The 27,500-nt window shown below is 41.0% G+C and overlaps 2 protein-coding genes across 7 annotated transcripts in view; one reads left to right on the top strand and one right to left on the bottom strand.

The window, feature by feature from the left end:
• The window catches only part of pacsin1a (protein kinase C and casein kinase substrate in neurons 1a), a 34,186-nt gene extending 7,902 nt beyond the window's left edge, over positions 1-26,284 (bottom strand). Inside the window, exons 1-8 of one of the 4 annotated variants that reach the window (XM_029435125.1) lie at positions 26,163-26,284; positions 25,453-25,672; positions 25,012-25,126; positions 16,175-16,245; positions 4,477-4,606; positions 2,020-2,176; positions 1,640-1,875; positions 231-386 (exon numbers count right to left, since the gene is read on the bottom strand). In XM_029435125.1, the coding sequence (XP_029290985.1) occupies positions 231-386; positions 1,640-1,875; positions 2,020-2,176; positions 4,477-4,536 (609 nt within the window). In that variant the 5' untranslated portion in view covers positions 4,537-4,606; positions 16,175-16,245; positions 25,012-25,126; positions 25,453-25,672; positions 26,163-26,284. Of the gene's footprint in view, positions 1-230; positions 387-1,639; positions 1,876-2,019; positions 2,177-4,476; positions 4,607-8,872; positions 9,079-16,174; positions 16,246-21,803; positions 21,892-21,968; positions 22,162-25,011; positions 25,127-25,452; positions 25,673-26,162 lie in introns of those variants that run through there. The other 3 variants (XM_029435124.1, XM_029435126.1, XM_029435127.1) reach the window with 3 other exon arrangements.
• Positions 26,285-26,726: 442 nt separating this feature from the next.
• smim29 (small integral membrane protein 29) overlaps positions 26,727-27,500 on the top strand; it is a 4,327-nt gene continuing 3,553 nt past the window's right edge. Inside the window, exons 1-3 of one of the 3 annotated variants that reach the window (XM_029435128.1) lie at positions 26,727-26,929; positions 27,217-27,270; positions 27,439-27,500. The exon at positions 27,439-27,500 is cut by the window's right edge and continues 237 nt beyond it. The gene's annotated coding sequence lies outside the window, so the exon portion shown is untranslated. Of the gene's footprint in view, positions 26,930-26,972; positions 27,083-27,216; positions 27,271-27,438 lie in introns of those variants that run through there. The other 2 variants (XM_029435129.1, XM_029435130.1) reach the window with 2 other exon arrangements.

The following is a 27,500-nucleotide window of genomic DNA, read 5'->3' as shown; positions in this document are numbered from 1 at the left end:
GCCGTGAGAACGAGCCAGCAAGATCAGACAAGGTGAGACTTTGCTACATCTACTGACCAGAGTGACAGAAAACAACATCTGCTGTTGATCTGACATGCCTGAACACATCTCCTGAGCAGCAACCCGTTCTTTTTCCCCCCTGACATCTTTGTTTTTCCACTAGCCTCAAGATAAAACAAACTAAAAAAAGACTTTCATCTCTTCGCTTGGTTTCCCCGCCATGTTCTCACCTTCTGCGAATCCTGTTTGCATTTGTCCACTTTCTCGTGGAGTTTCTTCTGCTGGTCTGCTGTGACAGAAGCCTCAGTCTTGCCGTTGGCCTCTCGGGCTGCAGCCAGCTTCTCCTCCTTGCAGGCCATGTGGTAGGATTTCTTAGCTGCCTCCATCTGTATGTCCAAACACAGGCACTGTCAGCATCTCGCATATATTTGTTCTAATGGGACCGAAGGAAGTCTCATCATCTCTTCTCAGAGTGGGAATGATACATTTGAATGTGATCTGTATATAAAGCTTCACAAATATGTTTATGTCCTTTTATCCAGGAGCCTTATTTTGCTTTTTAGGAACTCAGGAATTTAGGAAATGTTCTCTCATATCATACAGGGCCAGCCCCAAAGCAACACACAACCCAGTGCTATATCAATGGCTTTAGGCAGTGACGTTAGTATCTATAAAGTGTTTCCCGAAGCTAACAAATCAAGACTCTATCCACTAACAATTCATTAGCGAGTCTTTGTTTGAAATATCACATGCAAAGGACTTGTACTTAAAAGTAGATGTCAGAGCTGAGACAGTGTCACGGAGAAGCTCCAGGTTTGTCCTCTAAAGCAGGGGTCCCCAACCACAGGGCCGGGGACCGGTACCGGGCCGTGGATCATTTGGTACCGGGCCGCAATTGTCCGTGGTGCAAAAAAGGTTGGGGACCGCTGCTCTAGAGGAAATCTTTAGTACAGAGTACTGGTCTCTCTTCAGAGATTTGATCAAAATTCAGAAAATTCTAACTTCAAGTTAAATATTTTTGTCCACTTGGATGCAGCGGAAACAAGTTGTCAAAACAACATTTACATGTCATCACCTTTTGCAACATTATCATTCACTCGGAGTCGTGCTTCTGGACACCTTGTGAATACAAATCCAATGTTCACTCTCTTTAACGCGCCGCTTTTAATCTCTACCAACTCCTGAGGGAAATATCTGTCTCTTTAGCTGCTAACTGCTCCACTAGGTTCACCAGCTAGTCTCTAACTCTGTCTGCTGTTTGGTGCTGAGCATGTAGTGTACAGTGGGTTTTTAGAGCGTTTTCTGTTAACAATGACACAATGCGAGCGGTGAGAGTGAATCAAAAACAGTAAAGTTGTTGACACTTAAAAAACGATTATCAAAAATCAATCAAGCAACAAAAGTAGGTTTAAATACGACTTCAAAGACCAGAAAGGCCCGCTGTTACTTTGTGTAATTCACCCCCCCATGTATTTTAATTTGATCATGATCTCACGTTTGGAGTGATGGACAGGGGAATGAATGTTGACAACAACATCACAAGCACAAGGAGCGAGCCAGAAAGAACAAGGAAGCAGCTATTTCATGAAGTGACTTCCTTTGTTACATCATGAACAAAGATGATTTTGATCGCCCTCACCTCCTTGAGCTTTTTGGCCCACGGTTTCTGAGCCTTCTTGAAGCCTTCCTCTGCCTCCTTGGCCTCTTTGAAGCCTCCGATCATTTGCTTGTGATAGGCTTCCTTCTGCCAGTTCTTCACTTTCTCTACGTCCTCGTTCACCAGGTTGTTCTTCACATCTTGGTGCAGCTCACTCACCTTCTCTGCCTCGGTCATCACAGCCAGCCAGGCTCTCTCCACAGAGCCGTACTGCGGGCCTGGTGGGGTGGGGAGGACGACACAATTATTCATCCCAGATCAAATATTTAGTGCAATAACACGCAGCCAAATATTACAAGAGAGCTATCATCAAACTGTGTAACTGTGTTATTTATTTTATTGACCCCATCCCACATGTTGACCTTTCTCAATGAGCTGTCTCCATCTCTTGGACCATGCAGTTAGCTGATCACCATAGGACTTTTCTATCTTGGCACGTTCCTGCAGGCAGCCCATGAGGTCATTGCAAAGCCGATGGCCATCATCAAATCTCTTGACAGCACGTTTGTAATTCCCCACCTGAGAAAACAGAGAGGAATACGTTAAAAAGGAACGGAAAGATCCTGAAATATACAGTATGTTCAGTTAATTACAATATATGATATGTACATTTTAAATCCAAGCAAACAGCTTCAGCCTCATTAATTTTTTTAATGATCCTACCCAGTTAGTCATACCAGTATTTAGTTTCTTTCTGCCAAAATTATTTTACTGCCTCTTCTTTTAGATCTTGCCACCTTAAGTGATACCGCCTTAAAAGAACAGTGCCAGGCCATGTGGCTCCGCCTCTTCAGTGCCTGCAGGGGGCGTGAGCTCATGGTGCATGATGAAGGGAGGGTAGTGAGGAGGGGGGGGGTGGTGGTGGTTTGTTGCTCGTGCCTGTGCATGTGTAGTTATGCAATGACATGGGCTTGTGTTTGAGTGTGTGTGTGTGTGTATGTGAATGTGTGTGTTTTAATCCTCTTGAGTGGTGTAATGCAGGCAGACAGATTCTCAGGGATGGACGTCGAAGTAGAGACGGAAATAAATAGAATCCAAAGATAGCGTGTGCATGCGCTGTAAATACATACAGTCGTACATACATCATCACATGCATAAGCCTGTCTGATGTGTTCGCTGGTTGCATCGCTGCACCGCACCGTGATTGGTCCTGACACGAGCATGCACGTGTGGTTACTGTTTGAGAGGAGAGAGCTGCAGGGAGGCAGTGAGACAGGTGTGCGACGGTGTGAGTTTTGGCCTGTGTGACAGATTGCCAAGTCACACAAACAACAACACGCAGGTGGACTGGTTCTACATGTGAAAACACACTCGAGCTCTTGAATTTACACAGTGTGGTGATTCTTTTATGGTTTTTATTGAGTTTGGTTTGTGCTTCACTGCTCAGTCAAATATCAACATTACTGATGACAAAACCGGAGAATTGTATTTTATTCTGGCATTTATAAACCATGAGCTGTGTTGCTAGTATGCTATAGGCAGGTGCATGTGGTGAAAGGCCGCCTCAGAGCGACTGATGACTGAGGCTCTTTGTCTCCGTGGCTAAGAGCCTCCATACAAAGAAGACTCTGTACTGAGGGAATTCATTAACGCTAATTTGCTGTGGGTAAAAAGTTACTCATGCTGCATCTCAGCACAAGAAGTGACGATGGAGTGAACCTGGATGATGTTTGTATTTGTTGTGATGTGTCCTGCGATGACACAATTTATAACAAACATCATTAACAAGACATAAACTGACATAATAAACTATTCTCTCAAAGAAGAAGACTGTTGAAGTGTAGCAGGTTCGCATTTGGAGTATTTATTGTTTGTGTCCAAATAGTTTAAGGAAATGATGGAAGCCCATTTACACCAACAAATTAGTTGTAGTCGTCACGTTTTCTTTTGATTCAATTATCTATATGCACTTAAAAATACACAATATATAAATGAACCAAAGTAGAACTAAATCCAAAGAAAGTCAAGTTTATTTGAATTTGTAGCTCATACTTTTGATGTATTATGAGAATATTTATTCTTTATATTCCTAACTTTTAGGATTTCTTCTTTCCTGGCGAGAATGGGCTTCACTAACCAAAGACACGGGAAACTTTAATTATGTTAACTACGTTAAAAATGTACACGCATGGTCACGAAAAGAGTGTCTGTTTCAATAATTACTCTTAATTTACTTTTATTTTTTAACGCTGAATGTGTCAAACACAGACACTTCTGTCACATATGTATTATAGTTTAGTTATACCAAACATGAGTGACAGTCCTAAATCTAAACATTGCTTTTCAGCACCGTTACCATAAATACAGTCTGTAAAGTCATAAAATATTTTTAGCTGCAGTTCTGCTTAATGAGGTGGACGAATCCCTAATCAGGTCACCTTTAAGAAGCTCTTAATTTAAAGCAATAGTTCAACATTTTGGGTCATACGCTTGCCAATGGTACGATGAGAAGATACCGCTCACGGCTGCCTGTTAAATATGAAGCTACAGTCAGCAGCTGGTTAGTGTAGATAAGCATAAAGTGTATAAACAAGACAGATTTGAGAATAATATCAATCTTCTCATCTTCAAGCAAGCTTTCTCATGCTTTAAAGTGGAAGGCTATGCTTCATTTGTTTAATGCCCATGCAGAGTGACCCTCTGCTCTGAGCCACAACTTCTGAGACTCATTTTCCTGTGAAAACTCGGTCACAGTAATCACATTTCTTTATGATTTAGACTGCGACTCTTTTGGACTTCAGAGGCCACATCACCATAAGACAAAGATGAGGGTAAGGACTTGGATTGCATCAGAATAGACATGACGGTTTGGTGCGTACCTCCCAGAAGCTGTCCATGGTGTCGTCAACACCTGCACATTCATCGTAGGAGCCAGACATTTTCCTGGATGTGGCAAAGCACTCTAATGACTAAACCTGTCCTCTGCAGCAGAGCTGGGTTCCTCATGCACTGAAAGACACAAAGAGAACAATAACAATGTGAGACAGTGACCTCACATCACACAAACACAGGAACAAAGCAGTACAGTGGATGTGCATGAGCAGACATTAGAAGACCAGGCTGGCCTCACTGGTATCACTGACGAGAAGCAATGTAGCAATTTTCCCTGGCAACTGGAGGAAATCTTTCCAGTGTGAGGGTTTGAGACGTTTATAATAATGAGATATAAATAGTCTCCTCCACCATGCATACAGCGCCGTGCCCTGAGGAATGAGAGGGGGCATCTTATATTGGCGTGTCCTAGAAAAGAAACCAGAGAGAGTGGAGCATCACGGCTATCACACAGCTCTGACCCTGAACGCTTCCGCTGTGCAAATACTCATTCTTTTGACACATTACATCCGAGATAGTCCAACAACACACACACACACACACACACACACACACACACACACACACACACACACACACACACACACACACACACACACACACACACACACACACACACACACACACACACACACACAGTACACACGCTACACTGTGTGTACATTTGTGTATAAACATAGAATTGTGTAATTGTCACCATTATTGCAATGACTGTTATTGCATTACCTCTATTATTATGTGCAGTCTCTTCTGTTGCTGTTTTGCAAGTGTATATAGTTTTGTGCGTCATCCTTGTCCTTTATCTCTCCGTCATATCTGTGAAATCTTTATTTCATGTTTTGTCGTATTGCACCAATAACCCAAAAACAATTGGGACTTGCAAAACAACCAAAATTATCCATTAAATGTTGTTTTCTGATAAAATTTAAGGGGGAACAAAACAAACTTTTGGGTAACCCTAATTAGAACTGACACAAGATCAACACCGCTACTTTTACACCTATAGATGTTCTTTAATGATGTGGGTTAATCACCTATTACTTTGTAAACCCTACGGAATAAAGTTCCAGCTGGATTTCCTCCAGCGTTAAAGGTGATTTATATTTATTTGTTGACGTCTGGTCGATATCTTACCACCATGGTTAAAACAGAAGCGACTGCGAGACGCTTTATCGGTTTCGAACTCAGTTTGAAGCCTAATCCATTTTGCTCACATGACTAATGGCTTTCCCTTTGACGGAGAGTTCTTCATCGCACTGCAACACCCAATATGACAATACAATTTTCTTGCATGCGCTTCATAATAATAATAATAATAATAATAATGATGAGGTTCTGTTGATAATGTTCCTGCCCTGACGTGGTTTCTTGGTCTTAACAATGAAATGCAGTTGATTTGTGGTTATTATCTACTTCTGCACATTGCCCGACAGCGCAACACTTTATTATAGCTTTTAATTAAAATGATATAAAGAGCACAGTTCAATAATTGATTGATTTCTAGTATGCCCATTGCACATTAAGTGTTAGTTAAGCAGCGTGCTGGATAGAGGTCATTGCAGATGAAGAATGAGAAGCTGAGTCTGCAATCTACAGTCTGCTGCAGCACAAGGAAGATTTTGGTTTGAATATTACCAGTGCCCTCCGTGCTTCATCCTTCAACTTCCTTCTGCAGTCAAGTGCAAACTAATTCCTGCAACATCCCTCCTCCCTGGAATGAGTCATGAAAAGTGACTCTTTGCGTTAGGCTCAATTTGAACCGGCCTGACCTCCCTTTCCTTATTCACAATATAACAACATAATTGTCCCTATGCGTATAAAGAGTCCTCTGACTACGAGGTCATCTTATGAAGGGAAAGTATTTTTAGTAGCAGCTCCTGCAACACACTCTGTGTTTTCACAAGGGGGTCTTACTCATCAAAAATGTTATCGGGGGAACATTCGTACCTCGTGTGATTGGTTCTGGTGTCAGCTGCAGAGCAGGCAATCTGTTCGTGCTCACTCTGTGTTTTCTAGAGAACATCGACTGATTGAGCCGAGCTGTATTCTATCAAAAGCCTTGGTTACTGTCACCAGCCATGACACCAGTCTGTGGGGCTGCTAACAGTCGAGGCTTTCATGCACTCGCTAATTCAACAGTGCACGACACAAAATACCAAACAGCTATTTCATGATTTGGCATTTATTTTACCGCCAGTGTCTGGATCAGAGACCATTTGAGTCCTTAAGTTGCACTGGGATCCGCGGTAAAGTATTTTTTTCCTGAGAATTTCATTCAAATTTAATGTGCACTCTACTAGTCTACCATACCTACAGGGTTTGATACAATACAGAACTGCACACTGTGTCTCTTCATGGTAAAACCTTTCAGTGAACATAGAAGAACACTGAAGGTTTTGCCAATCCAAAGATGTACAGATCAGATCTGTACAGTATAGCTAAAGTATACACCATCCATCGGTTTATTAATCATTATCATAGTTTCATCTGTCGGGACAAACCCTCAGCAAACCCCTTTTTGAAAATGGGGCCACAACACTGAGGAGGCATGTTAGCCCCCCCCCCTCACAACCTGCACGACACATACAAGAACCCACTTGCATCAATGACGACACATTCAACTCACTGACCTCTGCTAAGGAATGGACTCAACCCCCCCCCCACCCACAATATTCCTCCTACATACAGACATACAGTATCTATTGAAATTAAGAGTTATGTAAAGGAATAGTTTGACATTTTGGTAAATACGCTTTCATCCTGAGAATTCAGATCAGGAGATAGATACCACTCACGCACAGGCCGTCTCTGCTTCAAGGTAACACAATCTGCCAAACAGCACCTGTAAAGCTCACTAATTACCATATTATATCTGGTTGGTGTAATCCGTACAATAACTGAAGTGTAAAGTCGTGCTAACTAGCTTCTGGTTGTAGCTTTATATTTAGCGTACAGACATGAGAGTGGAATTGATCTTCACATCTGAACTCTTGGCGAGAAAGAAAATAAAGTTTTTGAACTATTCCTTTAAAAATCAACGTTCTGGCAAATTCCCCAGTTGGACTCCACATTGAGGACGATGTGCTCACCACATTCAACTGCCGAAATAATGATGATATTGTTTATGTGAAGGTGCAGATGTGTTAAACAATCCGGCTCATACTTCTTTTGTTTTTTAGGGAACCGTGTATATTCTGTTTGTATTTACTAAACATGAACATTTCAAAAAAGCCAATTTGCTCAGCTTTGACGACAGTGCTTCCACTTTGTGAGATTAGTCTGAAGCTCTATCCTCAGTCAATACAGTCATCATTAAAACAGCAGAAGTTTAGGACACCATCTGCCTTAAATCCAAACCTTACAGGTAAAAAAGTTTATGTTTAGTTGAAGAAAAAAACCCAACTATGTGATGCAAGAAGGCCCCACGCAGCTAAGCAGCACCAAAGTAGCATGTCTTAATCTCAGCAACAAACAAACCGCATTGGTCCGTCTACCTGGCAATCAGTCCGTTCCTCCAATCAACTCCTGCATCCGTGACTACAACACCCGGTGACATCAAAGCCAGTTAAGCTCGAGGACGATGCCAGAATCCCAGCTCACAACAAAAACCAATGCATCCACAGGCTTAACCAAAACTTGCACACTTAAACCAACACACACTTGATGATGTCTAGAGAGAATTTGGATTAACGCGATAATGCCCAGATAGTCCGCATGTTTCCTTAAATTGACGATCTCAAACTAGAGACGATGGGTTAGAGCTGAAGAAGCTTTTAATTGTGTAAAGACAAGAGAGACATGACAGCCACAGCGAGAACACATCACAGCGAGAACACATCACAGAGAAGTCTCGCTTTTGGTCCATTGTGGGAGATTTCCGTGTGTCCCATGAGATGGATAAGAGTGGGGGGGTGGGAGTAGTAAGCATTGAGGAGAGGGGCTTATAGTTATTAAGGTCAATCCACCTCAATGACTGTGAACACACCTCCCATTCCCCTCTGAGGAAGTCATAGTAAGGACAGAGTACTGTTTCTAATATTACTCAGGGTTTTGCAAAGCAGTTTTGATATAACATGGGACAGAATAGTGAAATAGGTCTATATAAATCAAAGAAACACCTAATCTATTGCATATACAAGTGAAATATAAAAGTAACGGCTGGTCCGCACAAGACACATTTATCCATTGCATGCACCGTTAACAACCCACTCGCTGACCACAACCCTTGCTGCTGTCACAGCGATCCCTTTTGTAATTGAAAGTCTTTGAGGAGTCTGTTGTGATTGCAGAGGCGGTATTGTTGCCCAAGGCTGTCAAAATATTACAATTCAAACTTTTTGCACAGTTGCAAGTAATGTAACGTTCTTCTGCACATTCACTTACCACGGTTGGCTTCATGATTGAAAGAGAAAAAGAAAAACAATCCAGAGAAGACTCCGTGTGGATGTATGGATGAATTTGTAGTCCAAATGTGTCCTTTGCAGCTGCTACTGTAATGTGTTGCAAACTTTATTTTTTGCAACTTTGACCTCTGTGGCCAAAGTGAACGCAGAGAGGACGATAAGTCTGACCAACCCAGTGTGTCTCAGAGGCTGAGGGATAATCCTGCAGTGTGCCACTTGAGTAGCTTTAGAGGGGGAGGGTGCTAGCTAGGAAGAAGAGCAAAGAAACGGATAGGACGTGTGAGACCGAGAGACAAAAAGTGTCGAGAGGAATGTGATGCTGATATGAAACTGTAATTATGATATTATGTACTGGCAGCACTGATGTGCACGGTTTGATTCTACATGGGGACAAATGCATTAGTTTGTGCTGTGGTGACATAAAGAACACAAGTATAGATTTCATTACAAGTGCACTCCTGTGTAACACAATAAACTAAATACTGCAGGTGCCTGATAAACGTGAAGGCTTTTTAAGAGAGGTAAAGAGAACTCCTGATCCAGATGAGACAAAGGTTCCTGACACAATATGAAGGTCCAGTGTTGACGAGCCTTTCAAAGCACTGAATTGAAACCACAACGAACATGTAAGCTTGTTACCGTAAGAAGATTTCACAGAGATGAACTAACTTTACTCCAGCACATTAGCAAGCACTCGCTATCTCCTGACTGATTAGACAGCAGCACATTACTACACCAAAACCTCATTTTGGTGTAGTAATGTAAGATAATCAAAGAAATCAACTAAGGCTGCACTTACAATGAATGTGGCATGTCAAACATATTGCGAATTAACTCGACTAAAAGCCTTCAGTTGAGGTTTTGACACACAGTTGATTTACGATGCATGCTTGTCTATGGATTCTGTTTGATAAGCACAGCATGTCCCCCTCCTCTACTGACTGAGTAAAAGAGGACACACAAGGAGAAAGACAGAGGGAGGTCTTTCATTGAGATATGAGCAAGGAGAGAGTGACAGAGAGAAACCGAGCGAGACAACAGTGGCAGGGAGGAGAAGAGGAGGGGAGGCGAAATCGAGATTGAGATGGAGGCAGGGAGGGACGTGACAGGAGAGAGGTGAGGGAGAAGAGGAGGGGAGAAGGCTGGGAGGAGGTGCGGCAAGCTGAGGAGTTGCTCAGACAGCCAGACCGTTCCTGAGTGGAATAGAGAGAGCCACAGGGGCAGAACGGCAGCTGAACACATCAGGACAGAGATGTGATTCATCTCACGGTGCAGCAGCGGAATAAACAGGCTGTTGGATGTTGCCAGGAGACAGAGCTGCCTTGTGCAGACTTCACACACGCGTTCATTAAACCACCCATGTGACTGATGCTTTACACAGCAGCAAGAAGGCTGGTAGGGTGACGCAGTGTCAGCTGTCCATCCCACAGTCGACTCGTGGGATGGAGAATGTGCAACATGCACACAAGAAAGGAGCTTGTGAAGTGTAAAGAGGGCAAAATAGAGAGGATACTGAACAGGAGAGACTTATTCACAGAAGATTCAGTAATCTGAGCTAGATAAGAGGCAGAGCAGTTGATACAGGGATATAGGCGAAGTGAAAGAAAATGAGTGAGGGTGAGGGTGTTGTGTTTTGTTTCTATCTGCTTGTAGTGCCGTGAGCCCTCGTCGCTGCTCGCTGGGGCGAATCTGAACTGATCATCTTCTCTCTCTCCTCAACATGCTAACTACTATTCTATCCAACAGAGGAAACCCCCTGAAACAGCTGTATACAAAGACAGATTTTCTATTTTGTTTTTATTGTTAAGAGCCATTGTGAAGTAGAAAACTGATATGAACAAGGAAGAGCAATGTGCTTCCCATGTTGTTATCCATAAAGAAAATGCCCAATATAGAACATAAGTTAAGTACAAGTACGTCAAAGCTGTACTTGAGTACATGTTAGTTACATTCCACCTCTGTATACATGATAGTTACATTCCACCTCTGTATACATGAATAGATGAGTGTGGGACTCTTATAACCTGCAGCGATCCTCACATTTCAAACAGTCAGATTTGTATTTGCTTTGATTTTGTGTTTTCTAACCCTAACCCTAGCTGCCAGGTATTTTAACAACCAGGTCCACAGATGCATTTGCCTGTACAGGCGTGCAATGTGAGTCATGTTTTCAAGCGAACAAATGCAGGATGACTCAGTTATCTGATTATGAATGCCTCCGGTGTTGCTCTGGGTGGCTGCACAAGAATCAAGTCACTGCTTCGTTGTTTGTTCCTTGTGGGAGGGGGGTTCCTTTCCTGTTGCCCATTTTCTATTTTGTGTAACTGTTGCGAGTTAGCCAGGTATGCTATTGCTCAGCTCCCAGAACAACAGAACACTCACTAGGATGTAAATAACAACAAAGACATTAATATCATAGTTCATTGTTTTCTGTCGGGAAATGTTCTCTTCCCCCACCCCACAGGGAGGTCAGAGGTCACGGTTAACCACAGGACATATGGAGCTAGTAGGGATTGAGCTTGCTGCCTGTCATTTGACAGCCCATAAAACAGTTTGTACTCTGGTTCAATCTTCAATATCTGGGGCGATACAAGGACTATCCAATGTCACCAGTGGTGAGGTAATGGCCTGGCACTATGAAATGTGGGCTTATAGAGAATGTGTTGCCAACTGAAAGTTAACACAGATAATGTTTTGGAAAACTGAAAGAAAAATCAACTTAAATGAAAGAATTTTTAAAGATAATTGAATGTATTTTAAAGAGAATGAGCCTAATCAACCAATAAATCACCATGAGAAAAATGGTGAAAAAGGACAAACTTGACTGACTTTGGTTTTAGACCTTTGGGCTCAGAGAGATAAAGAACTGTGTATCCATTCAGGAATGATCACTGAACAAGAGTCCACACAGCCGTCTCCATGCCTCGAGCCACGCAGCTAGCACAGCTCAAGACTAAAATATCGAGCTCAAACTAAAGGGAGTCCTATTAACTCTGTAATACTCCTGAGACACAGAGTGCCAGTTCACATCAAACTGTTTCTGTCCCTCTGTTCTGTCCTCTTATCATAACCTCAATTGTCTTCTTGCACAGGGAAGATCTTCTGTTGGCAGTAATTATTCTCCTGTAAATTGTAATACTATAACACCTCTGAAAAACTATGCAAGTGTACACAACTTAATAGTAATATCTGTTTTAACTATCAGCAAGAGGCTGTAAAACACCTACTAAGAATAGAAGGACTCCCTCCGGCAGATCAATAAATGAGCTATACTCATGATGACATGACTCACTGCCTCTCTGACCTTGTTTACAACGTTAACTTCAAACTAAGCCTTGTGTAGACATAACGTGAAGCACGACTCTATGTCTACACAGCTGTTTTAAGTTGTCTGAGTATTTCAGTTCATAGGAGAAATTAGATTTCCAAAACAGCTGTCAGAAGCAGAGACCAGTGACAGGCCAGTGGGTGGCGTGTGCTCGTCCAATCAGGTCTAAGAAGGGTTCTCCTCGCAGGGAAAGAGTATTTATCGTCTACTATACAGCATACTTGAAAAGTAACTTTCTACTAAACAGTGAAGAGGGAGGTGTAAGGTATCAGGTGTCACGGGATCCAGAGGTAAATGTTATATTTAATATCTGCTTGAGCATGTCCAACTCTTGGATGGGCATGCAACTCTCTCTGTTGAAACCACCAGTACAAACGACTTGCAAAGGCATTGAAGAAAATCTAGTTCCCTGACAAAATTGCAAAGATACAAGCTTGAGTACAGGAAAATATCATGGCAGAATTACAAATCCCAAGCAGCATTACAGAAAGAAACAGCCATTAAGCTTTCCCTCTGGGTGAAATGTAGCTAACTTTGTTGCTATACTTTCCTCTAATGTCATTGGCAATGCATTAGTTTATGACCAAATAGCTGCAAACCTGACAGCCTTAATTGTATTTGCTTGCTAACATGCTAAACTGAGATGGTGAACATGGGGACATCATACCTGTCTAACATTAACATCATATGCATGATCGCGTGCTGATGTTAGCATTTAGCTGGAAACACCATAACAAGCACAGCCTCACACAGTCACTAGCATGGCTGTCTTGTTTATATACATTCATTATAACAAACTGAATAAAAAATGAACTATCAAATTATCGAGGAGATGACGGTGTTTCTTGGAGTAATGTGAATTTGCAAATGTAGCTACCCTCTAGAACCATCCATGCCAGACACAGTTCCCAGACAGCTGGAAACAAACAGAAGGACAGAGAGAGTCAGACGGAGAGACAGGAAGAGACTATTGAATAGATGCCGGCTGGTCCCATCTCCACATTTGGCTGTTGAGTGGAAATGTAAATTTTACAACATGCAGCACCTATAAAACACACATACACACACACACACACACACACACACACACACACACACACACACACACACACACACACACACACACACACACACACACACACACACACACACACGATTCAGCACAGTGTCCCAAGCGCTGCTGCAGTGGTTATGTAATTACCAAGCCTCTTGGTGACAGTGTGGTGACGAAAGGGTTAAAAAAAAAACGACAGAGGGAGGGCAGAGAGAGAGACGGACAAGCGAGGCAGAGTGGAGGAGGGGAAGAGATGGAGCAGAGAGGATGGAGGCTCAGGCTCCACTCCAGTTTTTGCTGATGTCCAGGCAGGAAGAGAGAGCAGAGGGAGGGAGCAAGGCAAGAGTCAATCTGGAAATGCTGCTCTTCAACCTCACCAGCGCTCCGCCTGCCACCGTTTAGCTGCCCGATGCTGCACTGAATACTGATGGGCTGCCTTCAAATGCACCAGCTGTACATGTGTGTATGTGAATTTATGAGAAGTGGGGAGAGTGGGAGGTTCACTTACTGAAAATGAGAGAGTGCTACAAATTATTTAAAGGAAAATGCATTGCATATCTCAAAATATTACAATTAGGAAATTACATTTGAGTTCAGTTGTCTCACTCTCTCTCTTACACACACACGCAGTTTTTGAGTGTTACTGCTACTATCAACAACTGAACTTAAATGTAATTTCCTTTTACCAAAAGGGCCAGTTCACTTTCCAAAGTAAATGCGACACATGTAACTGCTAAATTAAATTATTTTAGACAGAACTTTCTGATAATAAAACTGTGTCTTTGCTTTTGTTTGTACATGGGATGGAAAAGAGGAGAGACTGCTTTCATCTTGCTTTAGTGTGTTAGCATGCTAACATTAGCTAATTAGCCGTTAGCACGTTGTACAGCTGGGAATGTCATTAGTTTTGCAGATATTTGGTCACATTTATTATTATTATTATTATTATTATTATTATTATTATTATTATTATTATTATTATTATTATTATTATTATTATTATTATTATTATATTCTGACATGATGATGGAGTAAAAGGCAGATCACTGAAGTCAGTGACATTCATCCTCTGGGGACCATGAATGTGTGAACAAACTTTCATGAGCGACCAGTCAACATTGCCGTGCATGGAGCTACAATGCTAGCATGAATTTGAAATCTCATATTCCTTAAATACTCTCCACCAACATAGCAACAAGCCATCTCCGTCAAAGTGCTGCTATATATATATATATATATATATATATATATATATATATATATATATATATATATATATATATATATATATTTAAAACACACACAAGCTGACTGCTTTAGGACATAACTCAACACTTACAAGGACAAACTAAAGACCATATCATACTTTAAATTGGCACATACCTGTAATATTTATCAGAGGCAGTCTTGATGACAGCTATTGCCAATTTGGCTTAGAGGGTGATGGATGGATATCCCTAATCAAGAGCTAAGCTAGTGCTGCTGGTTGTTAAACAAAGAATGAATAAAAATAAATAAGTCTTGTGTAAATGTTTCCGCGTAATTGGCTAACCAGCCTGTAGGCACAAACAAGCCACCAAGCCTGGGCGAACTCCCCAGTTGACAAATCAACTCAAAATCTGACTTTAAGAATTTAGAAATATCACTATCCTACGTTCAACATTTTACAGGCCATGCTGCAAAGTGTGATTGATGGATAACAAATTAAATTGTTGGTTTTATTTGATAGCTAGCTCTTCAAATGTCATTACTACTTTATGTGCTGCAACGGCAATTCTAGACACATATAACTCCCTTTTCCTCAATAGAGCTGCAATTTTCCTCAAAGACTTGATTTATTACTTTCCTTATAACTAATCATGAATAGCTGATTGTTCTAAATCAAGACTTTAATAGACTAGGAGATATATTTTGTGATTAGAAAAATGCAGAATCAAATTGGTACATTGTGTCCTTAATTACATATTTCAAACTTGGAAACTAAGAACCGCTGATCTGATCTCTAAAAAAACCACATAAAGAACATAAAGAGAGATTTCCAACATGATATCCACAGTGTGTTTGTGGACAAAAGGCGATTAGAGCCCAAATAATGTCTGGACAAGACTAACAAACAATATTGCTGCTGGTGATATATTTTCTTTTGTGGGCTCTTAGGTTCCTGGCTAAACCTTTGAGCATACTTTGTTAACCTACAATATAAACACTCAGGCTATATTCTTCTGACCCAGCTTCCTCTCCCAGTCCAAAAAGGATCCCTGGAGAAGCCTTACTGAACTGGGCCATCATGTTCTCATACAAACAATAGTCTGTGTTCATCAAACAGCTGCTGCAGTGAGGTTCTGCCATAATGCACACAAAACAAAGACATCAAACGGGGAAATCAATAATCACTCCTGAGTTGCTGTTCTCTCCAGCGAGACCGAGAGAGCTGCTCTTAGTGTGGTAATAAAGGCAAATTCTGAGATAACACAAATTATTAAGAGAGTCTAAATGTTATTGTGACATAAAGACACTACATATCAGTGGATACGATCAAGTGTAGCTAGAGAGCTGAAACACAGTAGCGTAGTAATCCTATATGTAATGTTAGTCATGCAGTACACACTCATAGATAGAGTAAGCCACATGAAGAACAACTCAATAATAAAGTCTCAAATAAGAAACCAAAAGGACCTCCTGTTAGCTCATTGAAAGACTGGAACGCCCTCATGAAATATTCACACCACTGACAAAGACCTATTAATCACCGCAAGTGGTGTATTTAGCATTATGCATTATATAATACGTCGCTTAAAAAGCACTTGATGGTCCTTCTGGAGAACCTGAGAAACTTGAGGATGAAGCAAAAAGGAAGATTTTGGAGAAGAGACAGCACAAACTAATGAGTACAACCTCACCTTCTCCGCCAATGGGAGGTCAGGTTTCCATAAACCTTAGAGAGAGCTCTTGGTCCCCTGCAGGAGATCACCTGTGGAAATAAAACAGGACATGTTGGGGTATCAGTATCAGTGAGTTTAAGTGGTGCTTAATTACTCCTAATGAGAACATAAATGGATATCACCCCAACACGAGAGATATTAAGCGATTAGTTGAAATTAATTTTGAACTGGCGGAACTTCACACTGCTTGAGCAGCCTCCCTCTCCTCTGTTGTCATCCTTCTGGACCTTTCTGCTGTGTTTGACACATTGAACCATCAGATCCTCCTCTACACCCTTCAAGAACTGGGGGTCTCAGGCTATGGTCTCTCCCTGCTCGAATCCTACCTAAAATTCGCACCTACAAGATAACTTTGAGAGGATCTCTGTCGGACCCCTGTCAACTCACCATTGGGGTTCCTCAGGGCTCCGTCCTGGGTCCCCTCCCCTTTTCTCTGTACACAGATTCACTTGGCTCTTTTATTCACTTCAATTACTTTTCCTACTACAGCTACGCAGATGACACTCAATTGATTGTCTTTTCCCAGGTCTTTACAACATCAGGATATGTCCCTGATCCAGAAGATTTTAAAGCTTGCAATTAGTTTTAAAATGCAATTATCACTTCATGAAACAACACATATACATTATTCTGTTGCTATTGCTGGTTAATATATAATATATAATCTAAACCAAAAGGAAAATAAACCTAGATTGTCTAATAATCTGTGGTTTGATACACTTTGAAACACTTGGACTATAGCGTCATTTACTGCAAAAACAATTAGTTGATTAAGCAACTGATAAACATTTGGATCATTGCCATTAATCGAACAAAAATACCAAGCATTCACTAGTTCCAACTTCTCATATGTGAGGATTTGCTGCGTTTCTCTCATTATAAATAAATATCTTCGGTTTTAAACAGTTTGAAGGAAATACTAGGCTGTTTGAAGGTGTCACTTTGGGCTCTGGGAAATGTTTTTTCAGAATTTATTGCAATGGCAAATTAATCAGTAATGAAAACAATCGCTAGTTGCAGCTCTAACTTCAACATCATGCTTATATCATCATTCAGCCATCTTGTCTTTTCTTTAATACCCAGACATTCAGTGATGAATGTTGATGAGGCTATAATGACTTTAATTCAGCTTAATCTGTCTTCAAAAGTGAAAGGTACCCCAGCTCTCGCCCAGTGTGTGTGCTGGAATATGCTCCTGCTGCACCTGATGAACAGGGTGAGCAGTACAGATAACAGATGGATGGACGGACAAAAAGCTGTGATGAAGCAGCCCACCCATCGAATGAAGCAACCTGAGATGTGGGCACATAACAATGACTACATCCAACAGATTCTGGAACAAATCCACGTCAAAATGCTGAGTCATGGTCACTTTATGCCACTGGTGATTTTCATCTGAAAGATACAGAGATCAGCAGTGTCCTGACGAGGAAATCATCAATAATTCAACGGCTGGCTGCAGGTCCTGATAGAGGTGAAACAAGTACTCTATTAGTCCATTAATAGAAAATGAACCAACAAGATATTTAACAAGAATGCCAAAAAATATCTATTTCCATCTTTCCATTAATGTGAAGATGTTCTTGTTTTCTTCATCATGTATATTGCCAAATTAAATCTTAGGGTTTTAAACTGTTGGTTAGAAAAGAAACAACACATTTGACTCTTTATAGACCAAATGATTAAATCGGTTAAATAATTGTTATTTGCAGCTCGTGTCTGATCAAGAATTTCAGTCCTAGCAGAATGCATAGACATACCATGATGAGCTGCTTTACAATCCAGTCAGGAAGGCAACATCCCATCATCTGTCTGAACATGCCCATGAGGAACACACCCTCTAGTGTTCAAAGCAATGACCTGAAACTGCTGCACCCACAGGTACATTCAATTATCACCAAGCAATGCATAAACAAAAAACTCCATTGACGTTGATGTTCTTGCACATTGACTGGCATCACTGGACTCCATTTTGAAATGCCCAAAAGATCATGACACACACTGACTCAGTGCTCGGCCTCAGGTTGATCCACAGCTACATGATGAAGCTTCAGAGAGGAAACACTAACATGTTGGGGTGACACTGCAGGAGAGCCACCTGGTAACATGAACCTGTTCTCCAAAAAGAAACTGATTTGAGTAGAAAACTGGGGAAACATTATCCACTGGTATAACCCCGTTGTAAATAAACTGTAGACGCTCCTTATTAATGTTAGAATTATCATCCCATCCTGTTGATAGTATTTCATCAAATAAATAGAATATTAATAGCCTCTTACATCTGTTTGTCTTTAAAGCGTAAAATCAAACACATGAAAAGAGATTCATGCTTCTTTTTGTGAAAGGTGCCGCGGATGCTTCTGATCATCTCCAATGTCATAAACCTTCCACCAAGGATAGAGCGTTAGCTTGTGTGTGTTCTCCTCTGCACTCAGAGAAATGAGACACTCCAGCTGCCCTTCAGACTCTCTGTTCTTTCTAACATTGTCTCTTTCTTCACACCTTGTCAGACACCACTATCTCCTCCTTTCACGGAGGAACAGCAGCCTTTAACCCTTTCGTCAACAAATACATTAAAGATAGGGAAACAAACAACCCCAATATTTAACACATTGTCCTCTCTCCCTCACACATGGTGATCTCAGGACCATCCACACACACACACACACACACACACACACACACCAAAGACTGACAATGTAACACAGCAACACAAAAGGTCACCGACATGAGGAAACACCTTATTCCTCCATGTGAGATATATCGAGAGAGACACAGTAAGAATTAGATGTAACCAACATCTATTCTGGATTACTTTGATGGAGGTTGGAAATCTGAAGAGTGGTTTGCACATATCAGTATTCTGCACCAGTTTCTCCATCAGCCCTCACATTGGCTTGATGCATTGTAACGAAACATAAGAGGAGAAACAAAGAGAAGGGAAATCTCACCTAAAAAGGAAATTAGCGCTATGTGTTAAGTAAAATCAATTAAAGTTTTAACAAGCATAAACTGTTAAGGACAAAGCAACCCTGACTAAATATGTCACATTAAATGGAAGAACAGTGAACTGCAGTGCTTCCCACAAATCCCACGCTCCGGTTAATCCTTTGTCAGTTATTATGGACATGGCCAACAAGAAACCAAAATAAAGTCGGATTAAATATAACCTAAAACCATTTAGCAAAACCGCCTGAAACGATTACATTTTCACTTCCTGGGTTAAGCTTACCATACACTATCACTATGTTCCCTGTGGTAGATAACAGCAATGTCACAACTACTGTTTTCCCATGAAAGGTTAAAGATAACCACAGATCAAGCCAGTGGTTGCGTGAGTGCAAATCGTAATCAAATTCTGACAACAAGCCTCCTGAGCGGGAAGATGCGGCCTTACCATAATCAAAAACAAAACAAGTCAAGCATAGAAACACAAAATGAACGGTACCGCAGACACATTGTCAGCACAACAGGAAGTTAGAGAGGACACACTTGTGACTCAATTATGAGCTCTATGCCTCTCAAGGACACAGACAAGCACACACTGTACAAATACAGACTCAGACACAAACAAATGCACATAAATAGAAATGTAAAGTTGTGACAGGGCCGGTGAGGCTTACCAGTAGGGCTGGATATTAAATGTTTCAATATCAGTGCCAATAAGTGAGTTTCAGTATTGTATACCAAACTTCTTAAGTCCTTCCATAACCACAAGCAGCTGTACAATTCCTTTGCAAAAATAAAATTGTATAGAAATGGCAACATTTTTAAATCAATAACTATCCAAGCAAAGAATAAGTAAACAAGATTATAAATCTGGACAGACATTTAAGGTCAGCTTTTGGTCCTTGACAGTTTTCAATATTTGGTGCAGCGGAGACATATCAGTGTGTACAAAATAGGTATTGAGGTTAAATACGTGGCTTTACTTACTAGGCCCAAATTTAGGCCTAAATAGGCCATTCATTTAGATCAGTGGAAACTGTGGATAACTCTGAACACTACAGTTCAAAGGATACAAAAGAAAATAATGTGCAAAACATTAATTCCTTAAATGTTTTGCTCTTACCCCCACGTGAAGCAGTGAATACTTTGCTATCTTAAGACACATAAAAATCATTCAAATGAAAGGCCATACTTTGTGCATTTTGTGGATACAACCACATATTGCCTCATGTTACTGTGGTCACGTGCCATAAAGATTGGAAACCACTGCTACAGACAGATTTATAGATGTATAGAATATTCTGCCTTTAATAACATATCAAAGAGTGATGCACTTTTAACTTGTCTCCACCCTGATTAGTGAGGAGTCTGCTAATAAATAGCAAGTACTCTTTGACTCCCCTCTCTGCAATACAATTGGATTACCCCCCTGAGAGTATCATCTCCTCTCTGCAGCCTCGTTCAGGCTCTCCTGTGGGCACCTTGGTTGCTGACAGACAAGCACTCCAGCAAACAGTGTATTCAGCACCGCGGACAGCTCCAAAACAAGCTGAGGCGGGCACGAGCGACCTGTCTGTCATCCGCTACGTCATCACTAGAAGCTACAGAATCAAAAAAACAAAACAAAAACCACATAACAGCCATTTAATCATCCATGCATGTTCTATGGATAGTAGCTGTATGCTTTAAGACACGGCTGGATGTTTTGGTGGAAAATACGTGACGCTCCAGAAACACCAGCAGCGCGATAACATCTCCTGCTGCTAAACGCAGAAATGTGGCTATGAGTTTTAGTCAGCTGTAAGCCTGGATGCATTTCAGCTCGGGGGTAGATTTGATGAATGATTAAAAGACCACATGCACCTAATCCCGTGATCCCTAAACAGGATGCTCCTCCTCTGTGGTACTGTTGGTTTGTCATAGAAGAAACAATGACGAGAGATAGAGATGGCTCCTCGCTGGGCTGTGACAACCAATTACATAACGTCAGAGCGGAATGCTCTCATTAACATTCGCGTCCATTTAACCGAAAAAACACTCAAATATATACAACAGGGCGATTCCTGACTTCTATGCCTTGCATTTGCACCGATAAAACCCACCGTTTACATAAAGTGGTGAGGTTTACGACATCTTTGATCGACGTGCTCCTGGTCTTGTTTACCCATTTGACGCATGGAATGGAACATACAATCGCAATCCTTTCCCAGCCTTGACCACCACCCCCCCCATCTACTATAGTGAACTTAAAATGGCAACAGTCATTGATATCATATGGAGCTCTGTGGAGATCATATTTAAAAGCAGATAAACATATAGCTTTGCTAATACACTTTGGACACCGAGGTCAAATTTGCTCTTCCTGTCAATTCGAAGGGTAAGAGAAACAGCTGCATATTAAAAACCAACACTCTGCATCATCCTGTCATTTCAAGGGAAGTGAGAACATTAGCTAGACCAAACCAAACTAAGCGACTCAAGACTATAGTTTCGCTGGCGAGCAAAGCATGCAGTAGTAATCCAAGATGATGCAAGATGGTCCTTTTCACCCTTGGCTTATGCAAACACACCATTTAAAATGACGCATGCATAATTCAAAATTGTTATTGCTATAGTATTGCTAATGAATCTGTAGTACTTCTTCGGTATCGCAGCAGAGAGGGCATGAGACATTATCCAAACGATGGGAAATGATGCCAGATTCCTTTATCCCTGCGTCGCCCTTTGCTGAAAGGATGCTCAGCTTGTCTTCCCCGTGCAGCGATTTGGCATCAACACGGAGCAGACACACATACTGACTTACCAGAGATGCTGCAGCTGCTGAGGTGCACTACTACCCAAATAGCCTATGCTGCAATATATTCAGTATTTCCCCTTGCAGTGACAGAAGGTGACCCTGCGTTCTCTCTCTCTCTGCAAGACACTAGATCACGATGCACGCAGCAAGGGGGAGCTCCACAGCACAGGCGCGCGTCGGGGGGATGGCCCAGCGATTTCCTTTCAATGGACGACTGAAACAGGCTGCAGGGAAACGAGAGAGCGAATGCAACTGTGAAACAGGACCTTTTCCAAATAAACTCAAACCGTAGCCACATGAGTTTAGGGAAGCTTTGCCAGATATATCCGCAGCTGCAGGGGGGGAGTGGGTCATTTGTATTGTTACGGTTTCATGAGCATTAAAGTTTGAAGTGGATCATATTTAAGTTTGTGAGAAACATTTCTGTTATTGTAGATATAGACGATTTTTTTAATATTATTGTAATTTCAATAATGGGGAGAGCCCCAAATGTGACTTCCACTTTCCAACCAATAAGGGGAGCGCATTGTAAGAGTAGGCGTCGCTGCTTTTCTTGTCAATCACGCCCACATTGCACTACACTGCAGGGGAGGGAGATAGATTGTTTTTGTCCTTTAGTTGTCTAACAGGCCTACCGATTCTCCATCCACAGTTACAATACGGGATGCATGTTAAACTGCTGGTTTATATAGCTGTGCATAATTCTTAAACTGCATAATTCTTATATTGCTCTGTCTCTCAGCGACAGCACAATATGGTAATGCTGCATGTAAACAGAGTAGTAGTCTACCAAGCAACTCATAGGTTAGCAAGAGGAAGCTAATAATGGACACGTTTTATGAGACGTGGTGAGGTCAAAGAGGAGTGCAGCACTGACATCTTGCCATCTCTGTGTTTTGTCACTTTTGGATGACTGATTTAAGCTTGAAAGACCCAGGGTCTGTTAGCTTGCTTACATACATGACACATGGTGTTAGGTTTCAATTTGGCAATTTCACTAAAATCACAAGTAATGGTGTTGTATGTTTTTGTAAAGCGTTCTAATCCTATGTCTGATCATTGCATCACAACCTCTTTTAATAAAGTAAATCTAATCCAATTTTGAGTATAAAACGAATCATTCCAATATAATCACTCCCTGAGGTTTTGAACAAGATGTTCACAGTGCAGCCTCTTCCCTTTTTAGTACACTTTGTACTAACGGACAAACAATACGAGTGCCTTCACTCTATGAATTGATGCAACGATAACCCTTTTGAAATTCCATCTACCTGTAGTTGTACAAAGGCAATGTGCTCATTTATCTTGTTTCCTACAAAAAGAAAATAAATGAAAACACTGAAGCAAACATTTCTGTTCATCCAGGGGAAAGAATATTCTTGTTTTTTTTTTGCAGCGCTGGTTCTTTCAACTCTCAGTGGAGCAAAGCGCCCTGCCAAAGACACTCAACATCTCACACAAGCAGGGTGAAGAGAAGAGGTGTTTGGTTGTGAGGAGAGGAGGTTCCTGGAGGAGCTGGATGCTTTGCTCTGACTCTTGAGGAGAAATAACTTTATGCTAATTATATAACGATACAGACATTATTTATTTGATAACTCCAGTCACACATTAACCGTTCATTATCAGAGCTGTGCATAAATGTTTTGATGCACACACGTGCATGATCTCTTTCTCTCGTTACATATAAATGTGTACATGCTCTGGGACTGTCCCTACCACATGCATAACCTTGACCCATGACCTACACAACACATTAAACGGTCACGTGCAACTGATGTAATTCAAATCTATATTTAACTGTTAAATACTAGCAGCTCCTCCAGGAGAGAACATTGTCAAAATAAAACATTTTAGAGCTTTTATCTTCCCTTCCTTCCTTCCTTTCTGCGTTAATAAAACAATGCAACCTCAGCATATAATGCCACTTCTCTCTGCTGTGGTAACCGCTCAGGGAAATTTAACCTCGCTGGACTTATATTGGGAGATTTTTCTGTACCATCTTTGAAGTCACACTATTAGAAAAATTAAGCATTTTGAGGAAGGAGCCTAAGGCTTTGATCACGTTGCGATCCACCGTGTCTGGTCAATGGTTTATTTTAATGTACTTACTAACTTTAGCTGACAGATAGTATCACTTTACATATATAGCATACCGACTAAATATATAATTCTTAACTGAATACGCAACATTTACATGTTCATTGGAAATTACAAATTCTACCGTCAACAGTGCCACCGTGTTCATTTAAAGGTGTTTAGTGGCATCTAGTGGCAACAGACTGGCAGTGCAAAGCCCAGTAAACAGTGAAGATGCTATCAGGGATAACAGTTATGTTATATGTGAAACATACATACAAACATTTGACCCATCTAAACATTTTCGATTTAGGCCAGTCTATTGTCGTCTGCCGTCACTCTTGAAATTGATAGTATATATGTCGTAGCATCTTTTATCAAAAGATTACAAGATGCCACGAGTTTGAAGAAGGGATGTACCGAATAGTTTGAAGAGCCGAAGCTTCATTCATGACATTGACATTCAAATTCTAAACAACATTTGAATACAGTGCAGCTTCTACATTTTTTCTGCACAGTTGTAAATAAAGATTATGCTACACTAATGTTATTAGTATTATACTATTTGCAGGATTAGATTCCAGTGATAGATGTAATCATGTTTTTATCCAAGCAAACATTTTTGCTTCAATCTATACGTTGGACCTGATGGTGGCACTAAATGCAAAGTGAAGCGATTACGATTCATCTTGAGGGCAACATGAATATGGCAATACATCCAGTAGTTGCAGCTACCATGATTACAAGAACATGTAAAGGAGTAGTCAATAATGATGATGCTTTGCTGTGTTTTGTCTCCAGCTGCGTTTCATCATCGACCTCCTGGGTGAACCTCCTAAGAGACTTCTGAGAATGATGAGATAAATACACAGATGTCCTTTCATGGAAGACCCAAGAACATTGTGTTCATGCAATGAACATTCACGGTATAATACTTAGCCAAACATGAATTATCCTCTATTAGATCACTTACCATTAGCATAAAAGATAAAAGATTTTTGTCTTCTTTTAGACGCCACAGGAGTTTCACGCTGAAAGAAGCATCCCACCTGTAGAACAGAAGATACCGGTGTTCCTCTCTGCAGGAGCTGAAAACACAGCCCACAAAATACTCAATTTTCAGGCAATTATTTTGGCTGATTTGTTAAAAATGTAGATGAACCTGCACCAAGAAAACCAGCACAGAGGCTGCCAATAGGAACGCTTGTGTTGAGCTGTTGAAGGAAATGCTTCAGATGGATCCCAGGAACAGGATATCCTCAAATAAAATCAGAACAAGAAGCTACCTCAGCCCCAACAACAGTTGCCAGTAAGTGCGTCTGTATATTAGGCCCTCTTTTTGTTGCTTAATGTATCTGAACAACACATTTTATGGGGGCACAATTTATTTACAATTGCATGCATCTTTGTTTACCTGTGGAAGCTCTGTGTTCTCATGGTTCTGCCAGCAGAGGAGACCATGCAGGGAGAAGAAGCCAGGTCAGTGCTGTAGCCACACAGCTTGAAGGTCTTGAATTGGAATCTGTGCCCAGGTCCTTCCTGTGAGGAGGAGGCATGTTTCCGTGGGTTTTCTCCGAGGACTGTGGTGTCCTCCCGTAGTCCAAAGACATGCATGTTAGGCTGATGACTGCAAACTGGACACAAATCTGGATGTAAATATCAAGCATGTTTGTTGTTTTAACATCTCCAGTCTAATAAAGCTAATACAGCATGCCTCTGGTGCAACCCTCAGACTCAAACTATCAGCATTTTGTGTTCCACTAGAGGTAAGGATTGCAGATTTAAACTGTTATGTCTCCCTCTATTCCATTGTTCCAGTAATTGTGTGTTCTGGTGTGTAATAAGCAATGTTTCTCACAGGGCTGATACTTTTTCTGTTGATGTATGGGTGTGAAATGGTCAATAAGGGTTTTTCTTCCTTAATTTTGAAGTGCTGAAAAGTTATGCAAATTGTCGGAGTCATTAATGACATTGCGTCATAGACATGGCATTAGTGGTTTTAAATTGTGCTGCACAACTTTCAAACACAAGTATATTTACTTTATTAATCTCTGTAGGACAATTTTTAAATTTGGTTTGACATTTCTCACATTGTTTATCACAGGTAATAAACTGCTGACATACCTGTTCTCCTCAATGTGCTGTTATAATGCACCAACTCCCCGTTTGTATGGGTTTGTATTGTCAGTTTGGGCATCTGTTTGTCCAATGTTACCCCACCGCGTTGTCCTCCTGCCTCGCGCAGACGGGAAGCAAACAAAAAGCGTCATCTCTGACAAGCTAACAGTTAGCCATTTTTCTTGGAGAACCACTTGACGTTATTATTATTTGCCAAAAGATTTTGTTTACAACAATATTCCGAAACTGACCGGCACCGAGATGTTTAGTGTCAAACCCTATACCTATAGGCTAATTTAATCCACATCGTTCATGGTGACCGCAGTTGCTAACGTCAACTTCTTAAAAAGAAATACGAACTACAATCAAATAACGTCAGCAGCAACGTTACTTGGAAAATATCCAATCAAATTGCAGAGAAATATAATAACTAATAATATGTAAAAGAAAATAAGAACTATCACAATAACATCAAAACAATTGTTGGTGATGCTAGCAGAGAATGTTCTTTTGTGATGCTAGCTTCAGATGTGGTTCAAAGCCAAAGGATCTGGAAACAAACCACATAAACGGGACTAAACATGCCATACATATACATATTAAACATAAGTACATGTAAGGGGAAGTATTGTTTGACATATATAATATGTGCAGTGTTGTGTTGTCATGACGCTTTTATTTTGACACTCACACCGGAAGTGTTAACGGAAGACCAAGTGCGTGCAACCACAACATAAACGTTACTCAAAAAGAGAGGCTTTCCACATCGCACAGTGAGTGAGAATTTACTCAAATTTGATCATAAAAGATAAACAGATCTATTGTAGCTTGTTAGAAATCAACCTCGTCATGATGAAGAGGGCTTGTTTCACCTTGTTTATGCAATAAAACAACTTGTCAGCACCCCGCGTCATTACCAGCTAACGGTAACGTTAGCTATGTTTATATAGCTAGTAACCCAGGCTAATGGGGACATAGCTGTTAGGTGTATGCGCAGCTCCTCGAGAGGAGAGCTCATTGATAGTAGTTTTTAAATGTGTGTCTGCTTGCTTCCGAGCAGATATTTGCAAATACCAGGAAACAACTGACAGCCTCAAGGAAAGTGGCTTTTAAGGTACTTCCTATCATGACATTAACTGTTTATATTGTATTGAATTGGCCCATTTGAATGCTCAAAGCCTGTCTGTTTTGCACATTTTGGTAAATATATCCAAACAAGATATGCGACCGTACGACTTCCCTGATATGATTATAACTGCAACATTTCTTTTCGTTCCGTCAGATTTCTCGCTGATTAGGAAGGGCAGTGATACCATGTGGAAGTCACATGCACTACAAGGATGA

The sequence above is a fragment of the Cottoperca gobio genome, chromosome 7 (genome assembly GCF_900634415.1).
Source record: "Cottoperca gobio chromosome 7, fCotGob3.1, whole genome shotgun sequence".
Classification (NCBI taxonomy): Eukaryota; Metazoa; Chordata; class Actinopteri; order Perciformes; family Bovichtidae; genus Cottoperca; species Cottoperca gobio.
Note: the sequence above shows the minus strand (reverse complement) of the source record. Positions and strands in the feature narration are given on the sequence as shown.